This window comes from Rhinopithecus roxellana, chromosome 13 (genome assembly GCF_007565055.1).
Source record: "Rhinopithecus roxellana isolate Shanxi Qingling chromosome 13, ASM756505v1, whole genome shotgun sequence".
NCBI lineage: Eukaryota > Metazoa > Chordata > Mammalia > Primates > Cercopithecidae > Rhinopithecus > Rhinopithecus roxellana.
The window spans coordinates 43,487,642-43,506,632 of NC_044561.1; the positions used below are offsets into that span (position 1 = coordinate 43,487,642).

Here is an 18,991-nt window from a genome sequence, read left to right on the forward strand (position 1 = left end):
CTTCCCAGCTCTGCAGTGCCCTGGCGCAGAGCCTCTTCTCCCTCTGACTGGAGCCTCTGCCTCCTTGGAACGTCCTCCTGGCTCAGTGCTCCCAGCCCTTTCCCGGCAGGCACACCCTGCACACCTGCAGCCAAATCCTCCCAGCATCTGCCCCAGTGAGGCCTCAATAGGAACAGAACAGAAGGGCCCCTGCATGCAGCGGCACCCTTCCATCCACCTTCTCACCTCCTGTCTGCAACCCCACCTAACATCATAGCTGCACAAACTCTGCCACACACCCCCATGACACCAGGGACCCTACCAGGGGTCAAGGCAGTAGCATCTGTTCTGCCTTCTCCAGGGGCCCGAGAACAACCTGCACAGCCAGTACGAGCAGAAGGTGCGCCCCTACATTGACCTCATTGACTCCCTGCGGGCTCTGGGTGTGGAGCAGGACCTGGCCTTGCCAGCCATCGCCGTCATTGGGGACCAGAGCTCAGGCAAGAGCTCCGTGCTGGAGGCATTGTCAGGAGTTGCCCTTCCCAGAGGCAGCGGTAAGTTCCAATGGACCACCTTCCCTCTGCAGCAAGCAGCGCCACCTGTAAGCCACAAAGCTTCCCCAGGCACCAAGAGGTTTCAGAGACAGGCTGCTGGGAGACACAGCCTCTGGAAGAGACAGACCTCTGGGAGATACAGGCTGCTGGGAGAGACAGGCCACTGGGAGAGATGGGAAACTGGGAGAGATAGGCCACCGGGAGAGACAGGCCCCTGAGAGAGACACGCCTCTGGGAGAGACAGGCCGCTGGGAGAGACAGACCACTGGGAGGCCGCTGGGAGACAGACTGCTGGGAGAGACAGACTGCTGGGAGAGACAGGCCGCTGGGGGAGACAGGTCACTGGGAGAGACAGGCCACTGGGAGACAGGCTGCTGGGAGACAGGCTACTGGGAGAGACAGACTACTGGGAGAGACAGGAAACTGGGAGAGACAGGCCGCTGGGAGGGCCCTAGGAGGTCAGCTTCTCAGGCTTGGTGGAAGGGGCCCGGATTCCCCATACATGTTTAAATAGCTCTCACTGCCTGTGTGTCAGTCAGGTCCAGGGACCTTGCCACTCCTTCCTAGTGGTCTTTGTAAGAATGTAGAAGCATTTCTTTGATAGGGTTAAATTGATGCTTTGGGTGACAGGTGAAGCCTTCTTAAAGAATTTTCTCAATGTTTTGAAAATCTCTTATTGAGGATCGTGATATAAGACACCTTTGCTTTGGACAAAAACTTTTAAATGTCTGTGTACAGTGAAGAAGCTGTTGTACATTTATAATTTAATAAAATAATTATAAAGGAAAATTATAAAGGCGCTACCCTCAGAGTGGGTACTGGAGAGTGTTTAGAAAGGAGTTTTTACAATGGGGTAAGCAGGGCGTGGGGAAGCCAGCAAGAAGGAGGTGGGACAGGAAGGGGAGCAGCTTCCAGAACCCGAGAAGGAGCAGTGTGCAGGGGCCCTGGCAGGTGCAGCGGCAGCAGAGAGCACCCAGCTCCTTCTCCTCCCTGGCTCCACTCTCCTGCTGCTGCTGCTTACTTCTTAAACCAACCAGAACCCTGGGGCAGGCGGGAGGCATCTGATGGTTTCTCCAGGGCTGCCCAGAGCAAGGTGGGGCTGCTGGAGGGCTGCCCGGATCCTCCACACCCCCCTGCAGCAACCGCAAAGCCTCAGTGAGCCTGGGAGAGTGCCCCTCCCCTGGCCTCCCTGCTGCCATCTGCAACCTGGTCCTTTACCCAGTGTGTCCCGTAAGATGCCCATCAGCCTGGGCACAAGGCAGGAGAGAGTAAGGGTGTGGGATGGCCAGTCCTCCTCCGTGCTCTTGGTTCAGCATTTGGGGCAGCGAGACTCCAGAGTGGAGATTCTGAATGCCAGAGGGCAAGCATAGGACCCTGGGCGAGTCCCCTAGTTGGAAGACGGGACAATACCTCCCTATACGGCACGGGACAAAGGACACGGGTTCTCAGGGCTTCACGGCAGGAGTGTGAGGGCCCCCACCCCAAGGAACTCAGCACCGCTCCCACCTTTCCTGGGTTCAGCGGCATCGGAGGACCCTGCCTCAAAGGGCACCGTCAGGATTCCCCTTGCCCCTCCTTCGGGATGTCCGCCTTCTCCTCCAGGCTCTCGCCACCTTCTTCCCACTCCTTGAGAGGGGTTCCATGGCCCCTGGATGGTCTCACTGCTCCACATTCCTGCTGTCCCCCACCCCCCACCCTAACCAGGGCTGCCCACCGGGACAATTACAGGGCCTGGGGCAGACACCCGACATGCTGACTCCAGTTGCAGGAAGACGGGGAGCCTGGACTTGTGCCAGAGCCCCAGCGTCCGCCTCCATCACTTCCAGGGCAGTGTGGTGGGGGCTGCAGCTGTGGTGGGGACTGTGGCTACAGCCGTTTGCTCATGTCCATCAGAGCTCAGGGTGCTTAGTCTGGTAGCGAACACTTCCCAAGGACAGTAGCACCTCCCGGGGACCTGTGCCCCTTTGCACCTGCTCAATCCAGAACCCCTCACCTACTACCAGGCCCCAGGGACAGCCAGAAAGCTCAGACGAGGCCTTTGGGGACAGCGGGGCAGGTCCTGGGAGCAAAGGGCCCAGCGCCACTTCTTTTAAAGGAAACTGAGGATGTTTGGGGAACCTCTCGCCCAGGAATCGTAACCAGGTGTCCGCTGGTGCTGAAACTGAAAAAGCAGCCCTACAAGGCGTGGGCCGGAAGGATCAGCTACCAGAACACCGAGATAGAGCTGCAGGACCCTGGCCAGGTGGAGAAGGAGATACACAAAGGTGGGCCCACATCATTCCAAGGTTCAGATCTGACAGCTGCTCCTCTCACTTCCTCGATTCCTTTTCTTCCTCAAATCACCCCCACAGTGACCACTTACCTCCTAGCTCCATGTGCTCCCACATGGGGCTGCTCCCATTGCTGTCACCTCCACCATCCCTCCAGGTCCTTGTCCAGGTCCCCGCTCATTGAGCCATCCCATGCTGAGGACCCTCTGGTGGCTTCCCTTAGCAGCCCACGTGGCTGACCTTGCCTGTCCTCTCCTCCCCCAGCCCAGGCTTTCTCCACTCCACAGGGTACTCGCCCTCTCTTCCTTCCAGGCTTCTCCTCTTCACCTGCCCAATCCCTACTCTATCTTTGGCTCTCAGGTCACCTGCGCCTGCAAGGCCCCTGGTCCCACCCCAGCTGTCACAACCATGGCTTGTCTTCCTGAAGCTCAGCTCTAACCCTGGCCAGCCACCTTGTGGACACCTTTCCTCCCAGCACCCCCTCCAAACGCAGACCCCGCTCACCCAGCTGTGGGACAAGTTTCCCAATACTTGTTCTTGGCCATGGCTGATCAAAAAAATGCTCAGTTGCTCCTGCAGTCCACAGCCTTGTACCCCGATGGGCCCTGGTGGTTATGTCCCTTGGAGCACACAGCCCTGCCTGCCCCAGGCACTGGAGCCTCTCACTCTCCCTAAAGGCTTCTCCCCTATCCTACTTGCACGGCCCATCCTGGACTCAGCCAGGATAGATGGAAAAACAACCCTGAATGTACTAAGACTCCCTGCAGTGAGGAACTAAGTCTAAGGAAGGCCTTTTGCATTACTGGATAGCAAACTCAGTGCCTGAGCGGGAGCCCTTTAGATGACCCCACGGGCTCAGCCCTTTCCCAGAGAACCCCTGTCTGCCTGGATCAAATGACTCTCTAGAGGGCTCCCTTCCCAAATAGAGAAGTCTTCACCCCAATTTCAGTGTTCACCTCTAAGACAGAAGCTGCTGAATACCCTCAATTAGCAAGTTTCCGAACTTCAAATTGCAAAAGGTCTGAACCCCAGCTGTGCCCACCACAACTACCATGGTGCTCCCAGTACATCCTGCAATGTTCGTTGACATCTGTCTGGAGTCTCTCCAGCTGTGAGCTCTGTGGGGCAGGGCCAGTAGAGCTGTCTAGCAGACCAACAGCACACCATATGTGTAGGTTTGGTCAAAGTTTTGGGTAAGAATGAGTAGTGAGCAAACCTAAGCCAAGACATCTTTAGAATAGCATCTTGGAACCCCCTCCACTGCTAGTCGGAATGCAAGTTGGTGCAACCACTTTGGAAAACCATCTGGCAATCTCCACTAAAGCAGTTGGCAGGAGGCCACACTTCCTTATCTTGTGAACTTCTATCCATAGTTACTTAGTATCCCTGTGACATGGCAGCCAGCTTCCCCTAGGGCTGGCCATCCAAAAGGAATCAAGGAGGAAGTCATGATCCATTTAGGAACTGGTCACACACCATCACCTCCACTGCATGTATTCATTAGAAACAAGCCCCTGTGTTCAGCCCATGCTAATGTCTCCACTTTTTGGAGGGAGGAACGTTGAAGGATTTGTGGACATATTTTAAAACCACCACAGCGCTCACTGGAAAATGCTGAAAAGCATGAAGAAAGAGAACAGAACCCATCCACACTCCCATAGCTAACATACCAGAATCTTTCCTTCTCATCTTTTGGGAAGTGTAGGTCTGTGCACCTACATATTAAACAGCCATCTTGGTGGCTTCTGAGATCCCTCTGCAGGCTTCTCTGAAATGTTTTCTAAACACCAGGGACCCACTGAAGCTCTCATACCCTGGAAAAAAAGCAGTCATTACCTTCAGGAACTGCTTCCTCACAGGGGTCATTGAGGGCTCTGGTTTCTCCCCTCCTGGCCTCCATAGCCCAGAACATCATGGCTGGGAATGGCCTGGGCATCAGCCATGAGCTCATCAGCCTGGAGATCACCTCCCCTGAGGTTCCAGACCTGACCATCATTGACCTTCCCGGCATCGCCAGGGTGGCTGTGGGCAACCAGCCCCGGGACATCGGACTGCAGGTGAGTGCTTCTGGAATTTGGGATTGAGCTCAGCTGAAGTGGGGAAAGGGTCCGAGGTCCCCAGGGTCCTGGTGCACCTCCTGGAGCCTTTACACTGAGGGATGAGGATGGAGTCTCAGGTAAGACCCGCCCAGGTGGGGGCCTCATGCCCAGGTTCTGACTCGGGCTTGACAAGTCACAGAAAAAAGAGAGGTGGACTCTGGGGGACTGGCAGGCATATGGGACAGTGCACGCCCTGCCCAGTCATTCGAGAATGTGAGCCCAGTGTGACCAGCTGTGCTGATAGTCAAAAGAGGGCAGAAATTTGGATTTTTACATGAAATCTGTCCATTTTGGCAATATTTTAGAAAATGAATGTTACATAAGTCAGAACGTGGACTGTGGTCCTGGTTGGGGCAGGAGAGGCACAGGGGAGAGGGAGGGCAACCAGGCAACAAGGACACACGTCAGCCAACAGCAGGGCTGTGGCTTCTCTGCCAACAACCTACCCATCTAAACATAAGGCCAGGCATGGTGGCACACGCCTGTAATCCCAACACTTTGGGAGGCCAAGGCAGGAGGATCACTTGAGGCCAGAAGTCCTAGACCAGCCTGGGCAACATAGTAAGACCCTGTCTCTGCAAAATATAAACACAATTAGCCGGGTGTGTTGGTGCATGCCTGGGATTCCAGCTACTTGGGAGGCTGAGGTGCTAGGATCACCCAAGCCTAGGAAGTCAAGGCTGCAGTGAGCCATGGTTGTGCCACTGCACTCCAGCCTCAGTGACAGAGAGAGACTCTGTCTCAAAAATAAATAAATAAATAAACAAATAAACCTGAGATTGCCTGAAAACATAGTCCTGGCTCAGGTACCTGAATCAGATGTGGTCCAGGAAGACTTGTGCACACCCTGTTTGGGTTAGGCCAGTCCCTAGACCAGCCCTGTCATACTTTGGCAAGCCAGCTCGTGCGAAAATGAAGGAGACAGAGTGGACGCCAGGGCAGGAGAAGGCTGGGGAGATGAGGCCCTCCTCTACTAGAACTGAGGCCACTTTCCTGGCTTCTTCCATTTTGTGGGAGACACTGGCAGTGTTGAGAACCCAACCACAACCAAATTAAGGGGTGGCAGCCCCAAGAGCCTCCTGGGTGGGGTCTTCACTAGCTCTGCTGTTTGGGGCAAAATCTTGGTTTTTGGGACCTGGTGGGAGGTAACTGAATCATGGGGGCAGGTCTTTCCTGTGCTGTTCTCGTATTAATGAATACGTCTCATGACATCTGATGGTTTTATGAAGGGCAGTTTCCCTGTACACGCTCTCTTGCCTGCTGCTATGTAAGATGTGCCTTTGCTCCTCCCTTCCATCATGCTTCTGAGGCCTCCCCAGTCATGTGGAACCATGAGTTCATTCGACCTCTTTTTCTGTATAAATTTCGCTGTCTCTGATATGTCTTTATGAGCAGTGTGAGAACAGACTAATGCAGCCACTCTACTTAGAGGCCACTATAGAGCTATTAATTGGCCTAATTTCAATATTGTGGTGCCTCAGGGAATAGAGAGCGGGAGAGAGATTGGGGAGCCATCATAACACAGGCAACATTTATTAAGTTCTCTATCTTATATGGGTCTGGTCCATAGCACCCCAAAACAATTATAATAAAAACATCCAAAATCGATGATCACACATCACCATAACAGATAGAATAATAATGAAAAAGTTGGAAATAGCACAAAAATTACCAGACACAGAGGCAGAAAGTGAATACATGCTATTGAGAAAAGTGGCACCAATAGGCTTGGTCAACTCCCACAAACCTTTGATTTGTTTAAAAAAAAAAAAAAAAAGCTGGTCACAGTGGCTCACTGTGCCTGTAATCTCGGCACTTTGAGAGGCCGAGGCACGTAGATCACCTGAGGTCAGGAGTTTGTGCCTGTAATCCCAGGAGGCTGAGGCAGGAAAATCACTCGAACCCGGGAGACAGAGCTTGCAGTGAGCTGAGATCACGCCACTGCAATACAGCCTGGGCAACAGAGTGAGACTCCATCTCAAAAATAAATAAATAAATAAATAAATAAATAAATAAATAAATAAATAAATAAATAAATAAAATCAGCAAAGCACAAGAAAAGAAGGTTTGCCCGTGCACAGTCCCTCCACATCTGAGCCTTCTCAGGTATAAGTGCTGCCTTCAAGAGAGAAAAAAAATTGTTTTCTTAGAGTAAATTGCATGAGAGAACAGGGTCACAGGAGTTTAGAGGGAGCAATGAAAATTGTCACTGTGGCTGTGAGAGGCTGGGAGTGTGAAGGAGTAGGGGATAAGAACTGTTAATGGCAGAGGGAGAATTTGGATCAAGACCAGCCTGGAAATCCATCCCTAAACATCTCCTTCTCCACCACCTTCCCACCCTCCTTGGCCCCCTCTAGTTTGTCTTAGACCTCTCTCCTGCAGATCGGGGCCTCCAGGTCCCACAAGCTCCTTGGAGCCCTAGGGCCTGCCCTAACCAACCTGGCTGAGGCCTCCAAGTGGCCTGTTTGAGCACCAGGAAGCCACTGTTGGGGAATTCCTCGATTCTTTGACATTGTCCTCCACGTTCCTGGGCCTGTGAAGGAACACCCTCCCCCACGTTCCTGGCACTTCAGCCCTTACTTGGCTCAGGAGTCTTAACTCCTCAGGATGTCCAGGGGTGTCAGAAGGAGAGAATACAGTCACGGGTTCTTAGTTTCTGTTTCTGGTTGGGCCAGTAAAGCCCCTTCCTCATCCCTCTTTGCCACTTATTACTAAAGACAGAAACCAAAAACTATGGCTTCAGGCTGCTAAAAACCTAAAACAAAACAGAACAACAACAACAACAAAATAAGGCAGGTTGGACAAGCTTCGTCACATAGTCAAAGCTTCCCGCACACAATCATGGGCCTTTCTGGAGTCCCACCACCCTTTCCCATCATACTGTTGTGTCTCTTCTCAGATTCTTCATCGTCTTTGATTTCCAGAGGCACTGCCAGGGTCAGACTGCTGGTCTTGTGTGCCCTGTCTTCCTCCCCTCCCCGTCTTCCTGAGAACTCATGGAAATCTTAGCTCCTCCAGCAAGAACACATGTGTCTTTCATTTGAAAGATTCATGCCTCTCTTCCATGTGAAAGCTGATTAATGCTCATAAGGAAGGGGGCAGGTTCTATTCTTGGCCTGATTTGTCTCCCTAGACTGTCCCTGTGAAAGGTCTTTCTGTATTCATGGCCTTATTGTACAGCTTCACTTTCCCGGCAACAAGCGCTTGGCAGTGTTCACCCACCAAATGTGTTAGTTTTCAAACTCAATTGATCACTCCCTCCTTCTTGAAAGTCTTCTTCGCTGGCATCTGGGCACATTGACCCTGGTTCTTTCTCTCCCTCCTGTTGGTCTCTCCTTAAGTGAATTCTTCCTCACTTCCCTGACCTCCAAATGGTGCAATGCCCTAGAGATCCCTTCTTCCCATTGAAAACTCTCCCTGCTATGTTCCTGGGTTACAGTCCAGTCTCATGACTGTAAATACCACTTCAGCAATTCCTAAATCATTATTTCAAGCCCAGCTCTGTCCCCTGAAATCCAGGCTCCTATCTCCAGCTGCTGATTCACCCTCATCCTTTGAGCATCTAATCGGTACACAAACTCAGTGAGTCCAAGCAACATCCAATCTTCCCCCCGACATCTGCCTGCCCCATAGACATCCCCATCTCCGACAGTGGCACCTCCAGCCTCACAGTGGCTCAGGCCATGACCACTGGGGTCAGCCTCCCTTCTCTCCTCCTCTCACGTGACACGTCCAGTCCAAAGCCTGCTTCAAATAACACGCCCAGGCCCACGTCTCCTCCCACTTCCACCAGCACCCTCACCCAAGCTGCTGCCATCTCAGACCTGGGTTATTGCCTCTGCTGGCCTCCTGCTGGGTTTCTCTGCCTCTGCCCTTCTGGGCAGCACCCTTCCCAAGAGTGTTCCCCACATAGCTCTTGTGTTTTAAGGCTCAAGTCCGATGCTGTCACTCCTTAAAGTTCCCCAGTGGCTCCCATGTCAATCAGTGTAAAAGTTCCAAGGTCCCATGCGATCCAAGGCCCCTACTTCATGGACCACATTTCATGTCACTGCACCATGGCCCCTCACTCCACCCCACCACATCTGGTTCTGCGGCCCTTGGTCCCTCCGGCCCACTTTTGCCCGGACTCCTGCATGTGCACACACGCTTCCCACTGCCCAGGGCTCTGTGCACCTGGCTCTCTGAAGAAGGCATCCCTCATTCCTCCCAGGTTTCTGCTGCAGGGCTGCCCTACCAGGGGTGCCTGGCCCTTTCCATTCCACTTGCCCTCCCTGATATGTCTCCATTGTGTTTATGGCTTATCTCACCTCCTGGGCTGTAAGGCTCTGGGGGCGTATGCTCAATGCAGGGGGTCTTCAGGAAAGAAGATACGCCAGCCATGGGCCTTGAAGGACAAGTGGGAGATCATCAGAGACCAGGGCAGGGCCACTGGGGCAGGTGTTCCCAGGATGGGGTTCGGCCCAGCAAAGCCCAGAGTCACGCTGTGGGACAATGTTGCCTTTGCGCCATCATGCCTGTCTGCCTGGCCGTGTGGCTGGGTGACCAGAAGTGAGACGTGTGCTCTTTTTTTGTGTGATTCTTTGGCATCAGATCAAGGCTCTCATCAAGAGGTACATCCAGAGGCAGCAGACGATCAACTTGGTGGTGGTTCCCTGTAACGTGGACATTGCCACCACGGAGGCACTGAGTATGGCTCACGAGGTGGACCCGGAAGGGGACAGGACCATCGGTAAGAGAAAAGAACCAAGCGGCCGGGCGCGGTGGCTCAAGCCTGTAATCCCAGCACTCTGGGAGGCCGAGGCGGGTGGATCATGAGGTCAGGAGATTGAGACCATCCTGGCTAACATGGTGAAACCTGGTCTCTACTAAAAATACAAAAAAAATTAGCCGGGTGTGGTGGCGAGCACCTGTAGTCCCAACTACTCGGGAGGCTGAGGCAGGAGAATGGCATGAACCCGGGAGGCAGAGCTTGCAGTGAGCCAAGATCACACCACTGCACTCCAGCCTGGGCAACAGAGCAAGATTATCTCAAAAAAAAAAAAAAAAGAACCAAGCTTCCAGGGCATGGATGAGAAGGGAGGGAGGGTTGCCGCATGTCTTTGGAAGATCCTGGAACGTATCATATGCCGTGTGTCCTGTGCTGAATACAAGGCTACTGTGCTTGTTCCTTAGGAATGGCTTATTGAGGGCTGAAGTATATAATACCATCTACTCAGTAGATGGACCTGAGCATGTCAACAAAGTTAACGCTGAAGAAAAGAAAGAAAAGAATAAAAGTTAAAAAAAAAAAAAAAGGATCTATTTGAATATTAACATCTCCAAGGAAACTTAGTACTACTTTTTAATAGTCAGTTTTCTGGTCCTCTCATTGCCACAAACTCAGATAATCAATAGTTATCAATAAATATTAGCTATTATTATTATTTTGAGGCAGAGTTTCGCTCTGCCCCCCAGGCTGGAGTGGAGTGACATGATCTAGGTTCACTGTAACCTCTGCCTCCCAGGTTCGATTCTCCTGCCTCAGCCTCCCAAGTAGCTGGGACTACACGCACATGCCATCACGCCTGGCTAATTTTTGTATTTTTAGTAGGGATGGAGTTTCACTGTCTTGGCCAGGCAGGTGTCAAATTCCCAATCTCAGGTGATCCACCTGCCTCAGCCTCCCAAAGTGCTGGGATTACAGGTGTGAAACACAGCCCCCAGCCAGCTGTTATGATTATAAATTCAGTCATCACTATAGTCATGGGATATACACGATCTGCTCTTAGTATAGCCCAAAACTATATTGTAAAATAAATGCACAGTTTTCTTTTTTTTTTTTTTAAGTTGGGGTATTTTATTTTATTGTCAACTTTTGTTTTAGGTTCAGGGGTACATGTGCAGGATGTGCAGGTTTGTTACACAGGGAAACGTGTTATGGGAGTTTGTTGTACAGATGATTTCATCACCCAGGTATTAAGCCTAGTACCCATTAGTTATTTTTCCTGATCTTCTCCCTCCTCCACCTTCTGACAGGCCCTAGTGTCTGTTGCCCCCCTCTGCGTGTCCATGTGTTCTCATCATTTAGCGCCCACTTATAAGTGAGAACTTGTGGCATTTGGTTTTCTGTTCCTGGGTTAGTTTACTAAGGATAATGGCCTCCAGCTCCATCCCACAGAAATGCAAATTTTCTGTGCATTCTAGCTCGAGCATAGAAATAGAGAAAAGTGTGCTAGGCTTAAAAGAGAAAGAGACTCATGTTCATAGCAGCATTGTTCACAACAGCCCAAAGGTGGGAGCAACCCAAGTGTTTACAGAGGGATGAATGGATCAATAAAGCGTGGCATATACGTAAACCAGTATTATTTAGCCTTAAAAAGGAGGGAAATTCTGAAACACACAACAACATGAGTGAACTTCAAGGACATTATGCTAAGTGAAATTCCACTAAGTAAAGAACAATCACAGGATGATTCTACCTTATTTGAGGTCCCTAGAGTAGTCAGACTCATACAGACAAAGTAGAATGGTGGTTGCCCAAGACTGGAGGGAGGGGAAGTGGGAAATTGTTGTTTAACGGGTGAAGAGCTTCAGTTTGGGAAGATGGAAAAGTTCTGGAGATGGACGGTGGTGATGGTTACACAACAATGTAAATGTACTTAATTATACCTAACTATAAACTGGCTAAATAGGAAAATTCACTTTATGTACATTTTATTACCATTTTTTAAAGAACATTTAAAAAAAAAAAAAAACAGGGTAGCTAAAGACAGAGTAGGGGGGAACATCCTATTTTTATTAGTTGAATTATTCCCTTGCAGACTTGAGTTACATGTATTTTACAATTCTTTTAAAAAGGAAATTGAGGCCGGGAGCGGTGGCTCATGTCTGTAATCCCAGCACTTTGGGGGGCCAAGGCGGGCGGATCAACTGAGGTCAGGAGTTTGAGACCACCCTGGCCAACACAGTGAAACCCCATCTCTACTAAAAATACAAAAAATTAGCCAGTCGTGGTGGCGCATGCCTGTAATCCCAGCTACTCGGGAGGCTGAGGCACGAGAATCACTTGAACCTGAGAGACGGAGGTTACAGTGAGCCCAGATCATGCCACTGCACTCCAGCCTGGTGAAACAGCAAGACTCTGTCTCAAAAAAAAGAAAAGAAAAGAAAAGAAAAAAGAAAATTGAATGACTATCTACACAATACTCCCAAAGGATGAGAATAGAGCAAATTTGATGATAAGATAACAGTGGCTTAGAGAATATCAAGTTTCAAAAAGAACAGTGGGTCAATACTTTCAGGCCCTCACTAAGCTGGTTCCCCACCCATCCATTGCTAGATGGATGCTGTCTACTCCCTCAGCTTCAGCCGAGCTCCTGTCCCCTCTTGGGACAGAGACTGCTTCTGTCGAGGTCACCCACACCCTCTGCACTGAGGAGCACATGGTCACATCTCTGTCCTCGCCTTTCCTTTCTCAGCAGCAGTCACCCCAGTTGCCCACTCCCTCCTTCCTGAACCTCCCTCCTTCCTTCACCATTCTCTCTCTCAGGTCGCTTCCATCACTGGCCAGCTAGAAGTCACATTCTTAGACTCCTTGTTTTCATGGCTCTTCAATTCTCAGGCCTCTAAGTATGGAAAACTTGGTTTGAGCTCTCCTTCTATCAACACATCATCACATTCAGTGATCTTATCTGGCTGTGGTTTGTAATCCCATCTACATGCCAGTGATTCCCAAAGCTGTATCTATAACCTTGACCTTGCTTAACTGGACAACTCCATTTGGCTGTCTGGCCGATGTCTCCAGTTAAACATGACCAAAACAGAACTCTTGGTTTCATACTCCATCCTGATTCTCCTCCTCCCCAAGGCTTCCCCACCTCATTCACAGAACCCATCCACCCACCCAGTTCTAAAGCCAAATCAAAGAGTCCCATTTGAGTCCTCCCTCCCCTTGCCTCCAAGTCCAATGTATCTGAAGTCCTGGTGACTCTGCCTCCAAAACGGGTGCCAAATCCATCCACTCCTCTCCATCCCCACTGTCACTGCCTGGACCAAGCCACCATGGTCTCCTGCCTGTACTGCTCAAACATTCTCCTGCTGTTCTAGCACTCACCTTGCCCACGGCAGTGCCCTCTCCACTGGCCTTCAAACATGTCAATCAAGTCATGCCCTTCCCTGTTTACATTCTCTCCTGCTGCTGTTTCATATGCATATGAACCCCGGACTCCTTTATTTAGAAAGCAGAGCCCCAGGTGCCTGCCTCTCTGATCTCAGTTCCCACGCTCTCTGCCTTGCTCATGACGGTTCAGTATGGCTCTGCCATCCCTGCTCCCTCTCACCCAGGGTCTGGAGTGCTCCTTCTCCATCTCCACTAGGCTGACTCCTTCCTTCATTCAGATCTCAGTCCAAATGTTGCCTTCTGAGAGAGGCCCTCCCTGTCCACCCAACCTGAGACTGCGCCATGCATCTCTGCCCACAGTCATTTGCTAGCACATCACTTTATTTAACTCTCTGTGTAGCCCTTATCAATATCCACTCTTCTTTATTTCTTGTATATTACTAGATTAATTTATCTGGAGAGAGAGAGGTTCAGGAATAGTAGACCAGATAGCCAGACTTACCCACAAATTAAAACGAAGGACAAAATAGCAGAAAATAAGGCCAGGCACGGTGGCTCATGCCTGTAATCCCAGCACTTTGGGAGGCTGAGGTGGGTGGATCATGAGGTCAGGAGTTTAAGACCAGCCTGGCCAACATGGTGAAACCTCATCTCTACTAAAAATACAAAAATTAGCTGGGCGTGGTGGCACACGCTTGTGCCCAGCTACTCAGGAGGCTGAGGCAGGGGAATCGCTTGAACCAGGGAGGTGGAGGTTGCAGCGAGCCACTGCACTCCAGCCTGGGTGACAGAGCAAGACTCTGTCAGAAAGACAGGAAGGAAGGAAGGAAGGAAGGAGGGAGGGAGGGAGGGAGGGAGGGAGGGAGGGAAGGAAGGAAGGAAGGAAGGAAGGAAGGAAGGAAGGAAGGAAGGAGGGAGGGAGGGAGGGAGGGAGGGAGGGAAGGAAGGAAGGAAGGAAGGAAGGAAGGAAGGAAGGAAGGAAGGAAGGAAGGAGGGAAGGAAGGGGCTTTTCAACACACACAAACAAGAAATGCAGTGGTTATTTGACACTCAAGCAACATAAACAAAAAAAAAAAAAGCACTTGGAATTCAAAGTTTTCAATCCAGTGTAAGCAGGAAGGAGTGGGGACAGAGGAGGGGGAGAGGAAAATGGGGAGGAGGAGATCAGAGGCGGTACCCACAAGAAGGAGCCCAGAGAGTCGGTTCAGGAGACACTAGAGAGGGACTCCCCTCAGTAGGGAATGAGGCGTTCTTGGAAACATGGTGCGTGGAGCCAGTTCATTCTAACCATGTGTGCTGCCTTAGTGCTGGGCACCCAGTAGGCATCCAAGAACTATTTGTTAAGTCAACTATCCAGGACGAATGAACTGAGTGAGAGGGTGAGATACTGAGCCAAAAGAAATGCAAAGAAGAGGGGCGATGAGAGAATGAGGAGGGAACGAGGCACTGGAGGATCAAGACTGCAGAAGACCTTGCTGGCCAAAAAAGGAGCCCATAGCCCAGTAGGAGTCAAATCTATTTGAGGGGATCAATGACCTTTTCATTTCCCTTCTTTAACCATCTCACAGGGATCCTGACCAAACCAGATCTAATGGACAAGGGCACCGAGAAAAGCATCATTAATGTGGTACGAAACCTCACATACCCCCTCAAGAAGGGCTACATGATCGTGAAGTGCCGGGGCCAGCAGGAGATCATGAACAGACTGAGTTTGGCAGAGGCAACCAAGAAAGAGATTACATTCTTCCAAACACATCCATGTTTCAGGTGAGACTCTTCAGGAAAGCCCTGGAATTAGTCTCCATGAAAAGCCAGCCCGTCTGCCAGAGTTGACCGGATGATGACCAAAGTATATGCACAAATTACACAAAGTAGTATAACCTAGCCTCACCTTATTTTGGTATTAAATTTCTTGGCTTATTTAGACACATTATTGTTTTTTAGATTCTAATGATGGTGCTGATTAAAAACTGGAATGTATCATGACGTAAAGCATAGAACACTTTGGTTTTCCAAAATGTTTTCACTTGCTTTCTGATTTGAGTCCTTTTATTAAGAGATACATAAGGCAGGTGACGTTTCCCCCATTTTCATAGATAAGAATAATGAGGTCCAACAGTGAATGGGAGCAGGACTGAACACAGAGCTCCTAACTTCCAGAAACCCATGTTTACCACTGTAAGCGGCACACAGGAAAACCTGCTCTATGGAAGTCTCCACGTTTTCAGAGCCTCCAGTGCCCACAGTCATTCGCCAGCACATCACTTGTTTTTATTACACAGAAATTTAATAATAACTGGTTTTATTAAATAGAAATTATCCTATAGAGACGCTGTAGTTTGTAGGACGCTGGGATTTCCCCCATTGAATGGAGCTCTTTTCCCCTTCATTCTGGAACTTGTTATTCCTGAATGATCCAGTAGCACACGGGTCACTCCTGCTTGAAGGAGAGCTAATGGGAAAACAGTGAATTTGGACGGAGCAGGTCTGCTGCTTGCTAACTATGTGATCTTACAATACGGGCCGCCTTCTCTGAATTTTGTCTTTCCCATCTTCTCCAAGATGTGATTAGGATTAAATAACACGACACACACAAAGGTCTTGAGCGCCAGCAGCCAGCACTCAGTAAATACCACCCGGTTCCTTCTTTCTTCCTCTCTGCTCCTGCTCTGAGTGGATTAAACATACTGTTTTCAATAGCACTAGAGGACATGAGAAGAAAACTCTCCTCCCCTAGCTGGGAGATTTCAAAATAATCAGGCCCACGGTTCTCCATACTGAGTAAGCAGCAGACTCTCTGGAGAGTTCCTTAAAATAGCGCTAGCTCTGCCCTGCTCTGAGGTCTGGGGAGGGGCTCAAGACTTTCTGCTTCTAACAGGTTCTTCCTGGTTGAGGCTAATGTTGCCAGTCCAGGGACCTCCCTTTGCGAACCACTTCTCAAGGTCTTTGGGAAATCTGAAATCCTTGAGTGCCTACTTGCTGAGAGCTGGCCCTTGCAGTGAGAGGCACCTGCAGTGCTAGGGGATAATCCTGTGTGCTTCATCCTAAATTCCTGCTATTGGCAAACACGCTGCAGCCACGCTGCCTGCTGTGTGGCTGCAGCAAGCAAATGCAGCAAGCTGCTTAATCTTTCTGTGTCTCAGTCTTTCTTGCTCTAAAGTGGGTTGTTAAATGACTAAATGTGTTAATATTTATAAAGCCCTTAGATTGGTGCCCGGCACTTAGTAAGCACTGTACTTTTGTGATGAGAAATAAAATACTAATCTGGGCAACTCAGTTAATCTCTATGAGGCTGGGTTTGTTTTCCTGTAGCTAAGATGACCTACCTCATGGGTTTGTGGGGATGATAGAAAGGGAGAAGGGAAGGAAGCTTCCTGGCCCACACTTGCTTGGGTACAGGCTGGTGGCAAGCGTCTTGCTCATGCACCACCTGGCTTTTCTGATGGCATGTGTTGCCCCAGGGAGCTGGGCTCACCTACCACATACAAAGCCCGGTGCTAGCAAGATGGTACACAAGTCCTTCCTGAATGCATGAGTGTCTGTCTCGTTTCAGAGTTCTCCTGGAGGAGGGATCAGCCACGGTTCCCCGACTGGCAGAAAGACTTACCGCTGAACTCATCACGCACATCCAAGTGAGCCACGTGGGCTGGGTGACAAGTGATCAATACAGCATGCCCAAGTCACTCTCTTGCTCTGGAATTGGCTAAGATGCCCCACTGTTCTGTCCAAACAAGCAAACAAGTACCCTCTGAAAACTGTCTCACTCACCGTCATAGGCTCACAGGAAGAACTTCCAAACTGGGGAAGCAACAAGTACATAGTGTTAAAACAAAGGGTTGAATTGGTCAACAGAGGTGGGGAGGGGGAAGAGAAGGCAACAAACTGTAATACCAGTTGAGCAATATAAAAAGGACTGACCACTGAGCGAGCAAGTTCTCTTTTTTCAATGTTGTTAATACTTCCTGGTAAAAAAAAATTTTTATTGCTAGACATGGTGGCTCATGCCTGTAATCCCAGCACTTTGGGAGGCTGAGGCCGGTGGATCACCTGAGGTCGGGAGTTCAAGACCAGCCTGACCAACATGGAGAAACTCCATCTCTACTAAAAATACAAAATTAGCTGGGCATGGCGGCACATGCCTGTAATCCCAGCTACTCAGGAGGCTGAGGCAGGAGAATCACTTGAACCCGGAAGGTGGAGGTTGCAGTGAGCCGAGATCGTGCCATTGCACTCCAGCCTGGGCAACAAGAGCGAAATTCTGTCTTAAAAAAAAAAAAAAAAAAAAAAAAAAAAAAAAAATTCTTCTAGCCTCAAACTTCTAAGAAATAATTGGTTTGTAAGAAATAAATCCATTTTTATGGATTCTCAAAAGCAGACAACTACAGACAAGGGCCTCATGACATCATCAATTATAGAAAAACTTTGGTCTGGTGGTTATTGAGAAATTGAATATTTTTAGTGCTTGCCTAAACCTTCACAAATGAGGCCAAGCAACATGGGAAGATTGAAGTTTACCCTTTGAGCAAAGATTATTCCAGATCCTAGGACTTGGCCCATGCTAAATTGTGTATTAAACAAAAGCAATGACTTACTTGAGCCAGGAAGCACATACTCAAAGAAAATTTGGTTGGAAGGAGCCAGTGGTTCTCCAACTTTAAGGCACACAAGAATTACCTGGAATGTTTGTTACAATTTAGATTCTGCTGGGCACACCGGGCACGGTGGCTTACATATGTAATCCCAGCAATTGGGGAGGCTGAGGCGGGTGGGTCACCTGAGGTCAGGAGTTCGAGGCCAGCCTGGCCAACATGGTGAAACCCCGTCTCTACTAAAAATACAAAAATTAGTCAGCGTGCTGTTGTGCACCTGTAGTCCCAGCTACTCGGGAGGCTGAGGCAGGAGAATGGCTTGAACCCAGAAGGGGGAGGTTGCAGTGATCTGAGATCACGCCATTGCATTCCAGCCTGGGCGACAGAGTGAGGCTCTGTCTCAAAAAAAAAAAAAAAAAAAAAATTTAGATTCCTGGGTCCCAGACCCAGAGTTTCTGACTTAGAAGTAAGACCCGTGGATTTGCATTTCTACGTTCCCAGGTCTTCCTGGAAACAAACTTTGAGAATCACTGATTCCAGTGGAATTCACTAAGTTTGCAGAAGAGGTTTCTGAAAGCTATATCCGTGTCTAATTGAGAAAAACATCTGGTTTTTGCAAACATAAAAATGTTGTATTTTTATAACTTTTTTCAACACAAATATTTTAATTTAAAATTTATAATATTTTAAATTAATTTTTAAATGTTAAATCGACTGAATTAAAACAATGACAATTTGAAATATCAGAAGGTAATACACTTTGCCTACAGATAAAAACTATCTCCCAAAAAAGAGCCTAGGAGACCTTATCAGTTTCTGGGCATCACCTGTCTTGCCTTGGCATGCTAACCCACAAACCACCTCCAAGTCCCAGGGAGCTCCCCCTGCCCAGGGGCTGTAGCATCCTCGTCCACCAGGGCAGGACCTGGGGTCACTGCTCCCCAAGGTGTCTTCACCTGCAGTGTTTACGAGCAGGGTTGGGGAGTTGGTAGGCAGGGTGCGAATGGGCACTGCTACTCACTAGGTCTGTGAAGATAGCAAGTAATTGGACTCTCTGAGCCTGAGTTACTTCTCTGACAAAAAAACTGGCAGCATACGACAGTGTGGGGATTAAATGAGGTGTGGAGTGTGTTGCCAACCCCAAGACACAGTATTTATCAGTTTATAACACTCACATTGTCACCAAAAATCCCATTTTACTAAGACATTGCACATTATATTCAAGTGTTCTTATTCTGGAATTACAAGGCACCAAGCCAAATCAAACAACCACCACAAAACAAAAGTAAAAACTGTCCACCACCCGATTCCTCACCACTCCACAATTGCACAGCAGAATGCAAAATTCCGAGCCAAGCCATCCAAGCTGTGGGACGTGCCTGTTGCATGCAAAACTCTCTTT

General features: G+C 49.5%; 1 protein-coding gene across 7 annotated transcripts in view; it reads left to right on the plus strand.

The window, feature by feature from the left end:
- The window catches only part of MX2 (MX dynamin like GTPase 2), a 44,111-nt gene that overhangs the window by 14,570 nt on the left and 10,550 nt on the right, over positions 1 to 18,991 (plus strand). For all 7 annotated transcript variants that reach the window (XM_010354512.2, XM_030914597.1, XM_030914602.1 and 4 more), the window contains exons 3-8: positions 341 to 533; positions 2,663 to 2,797; positions 4,706 to 4,860; positions 9,493 to 9,631; positions 14,569 to 14,767; positions 16,554 to 16,632. In XM_010354512.2, coding sequence (XP_010352814.2) covers positions 341 to 533; positions 2,663 to 2,797; positions 4,706 to 4,860; positions 9,493 to 9,631; positions 14,569 to 14,767; positions 16,554 to 16,632 — 900 coding nt within the window. The remainder of the gene's footprint in view (positions 1 to 340; positions 534 to 2,662; positions 2,798 to 4,705; positions 4,861 to 9,492; positions 9,632 to 14,568; positions 14,768 to 16,553; positions 16,633 to 18,991) is intronic.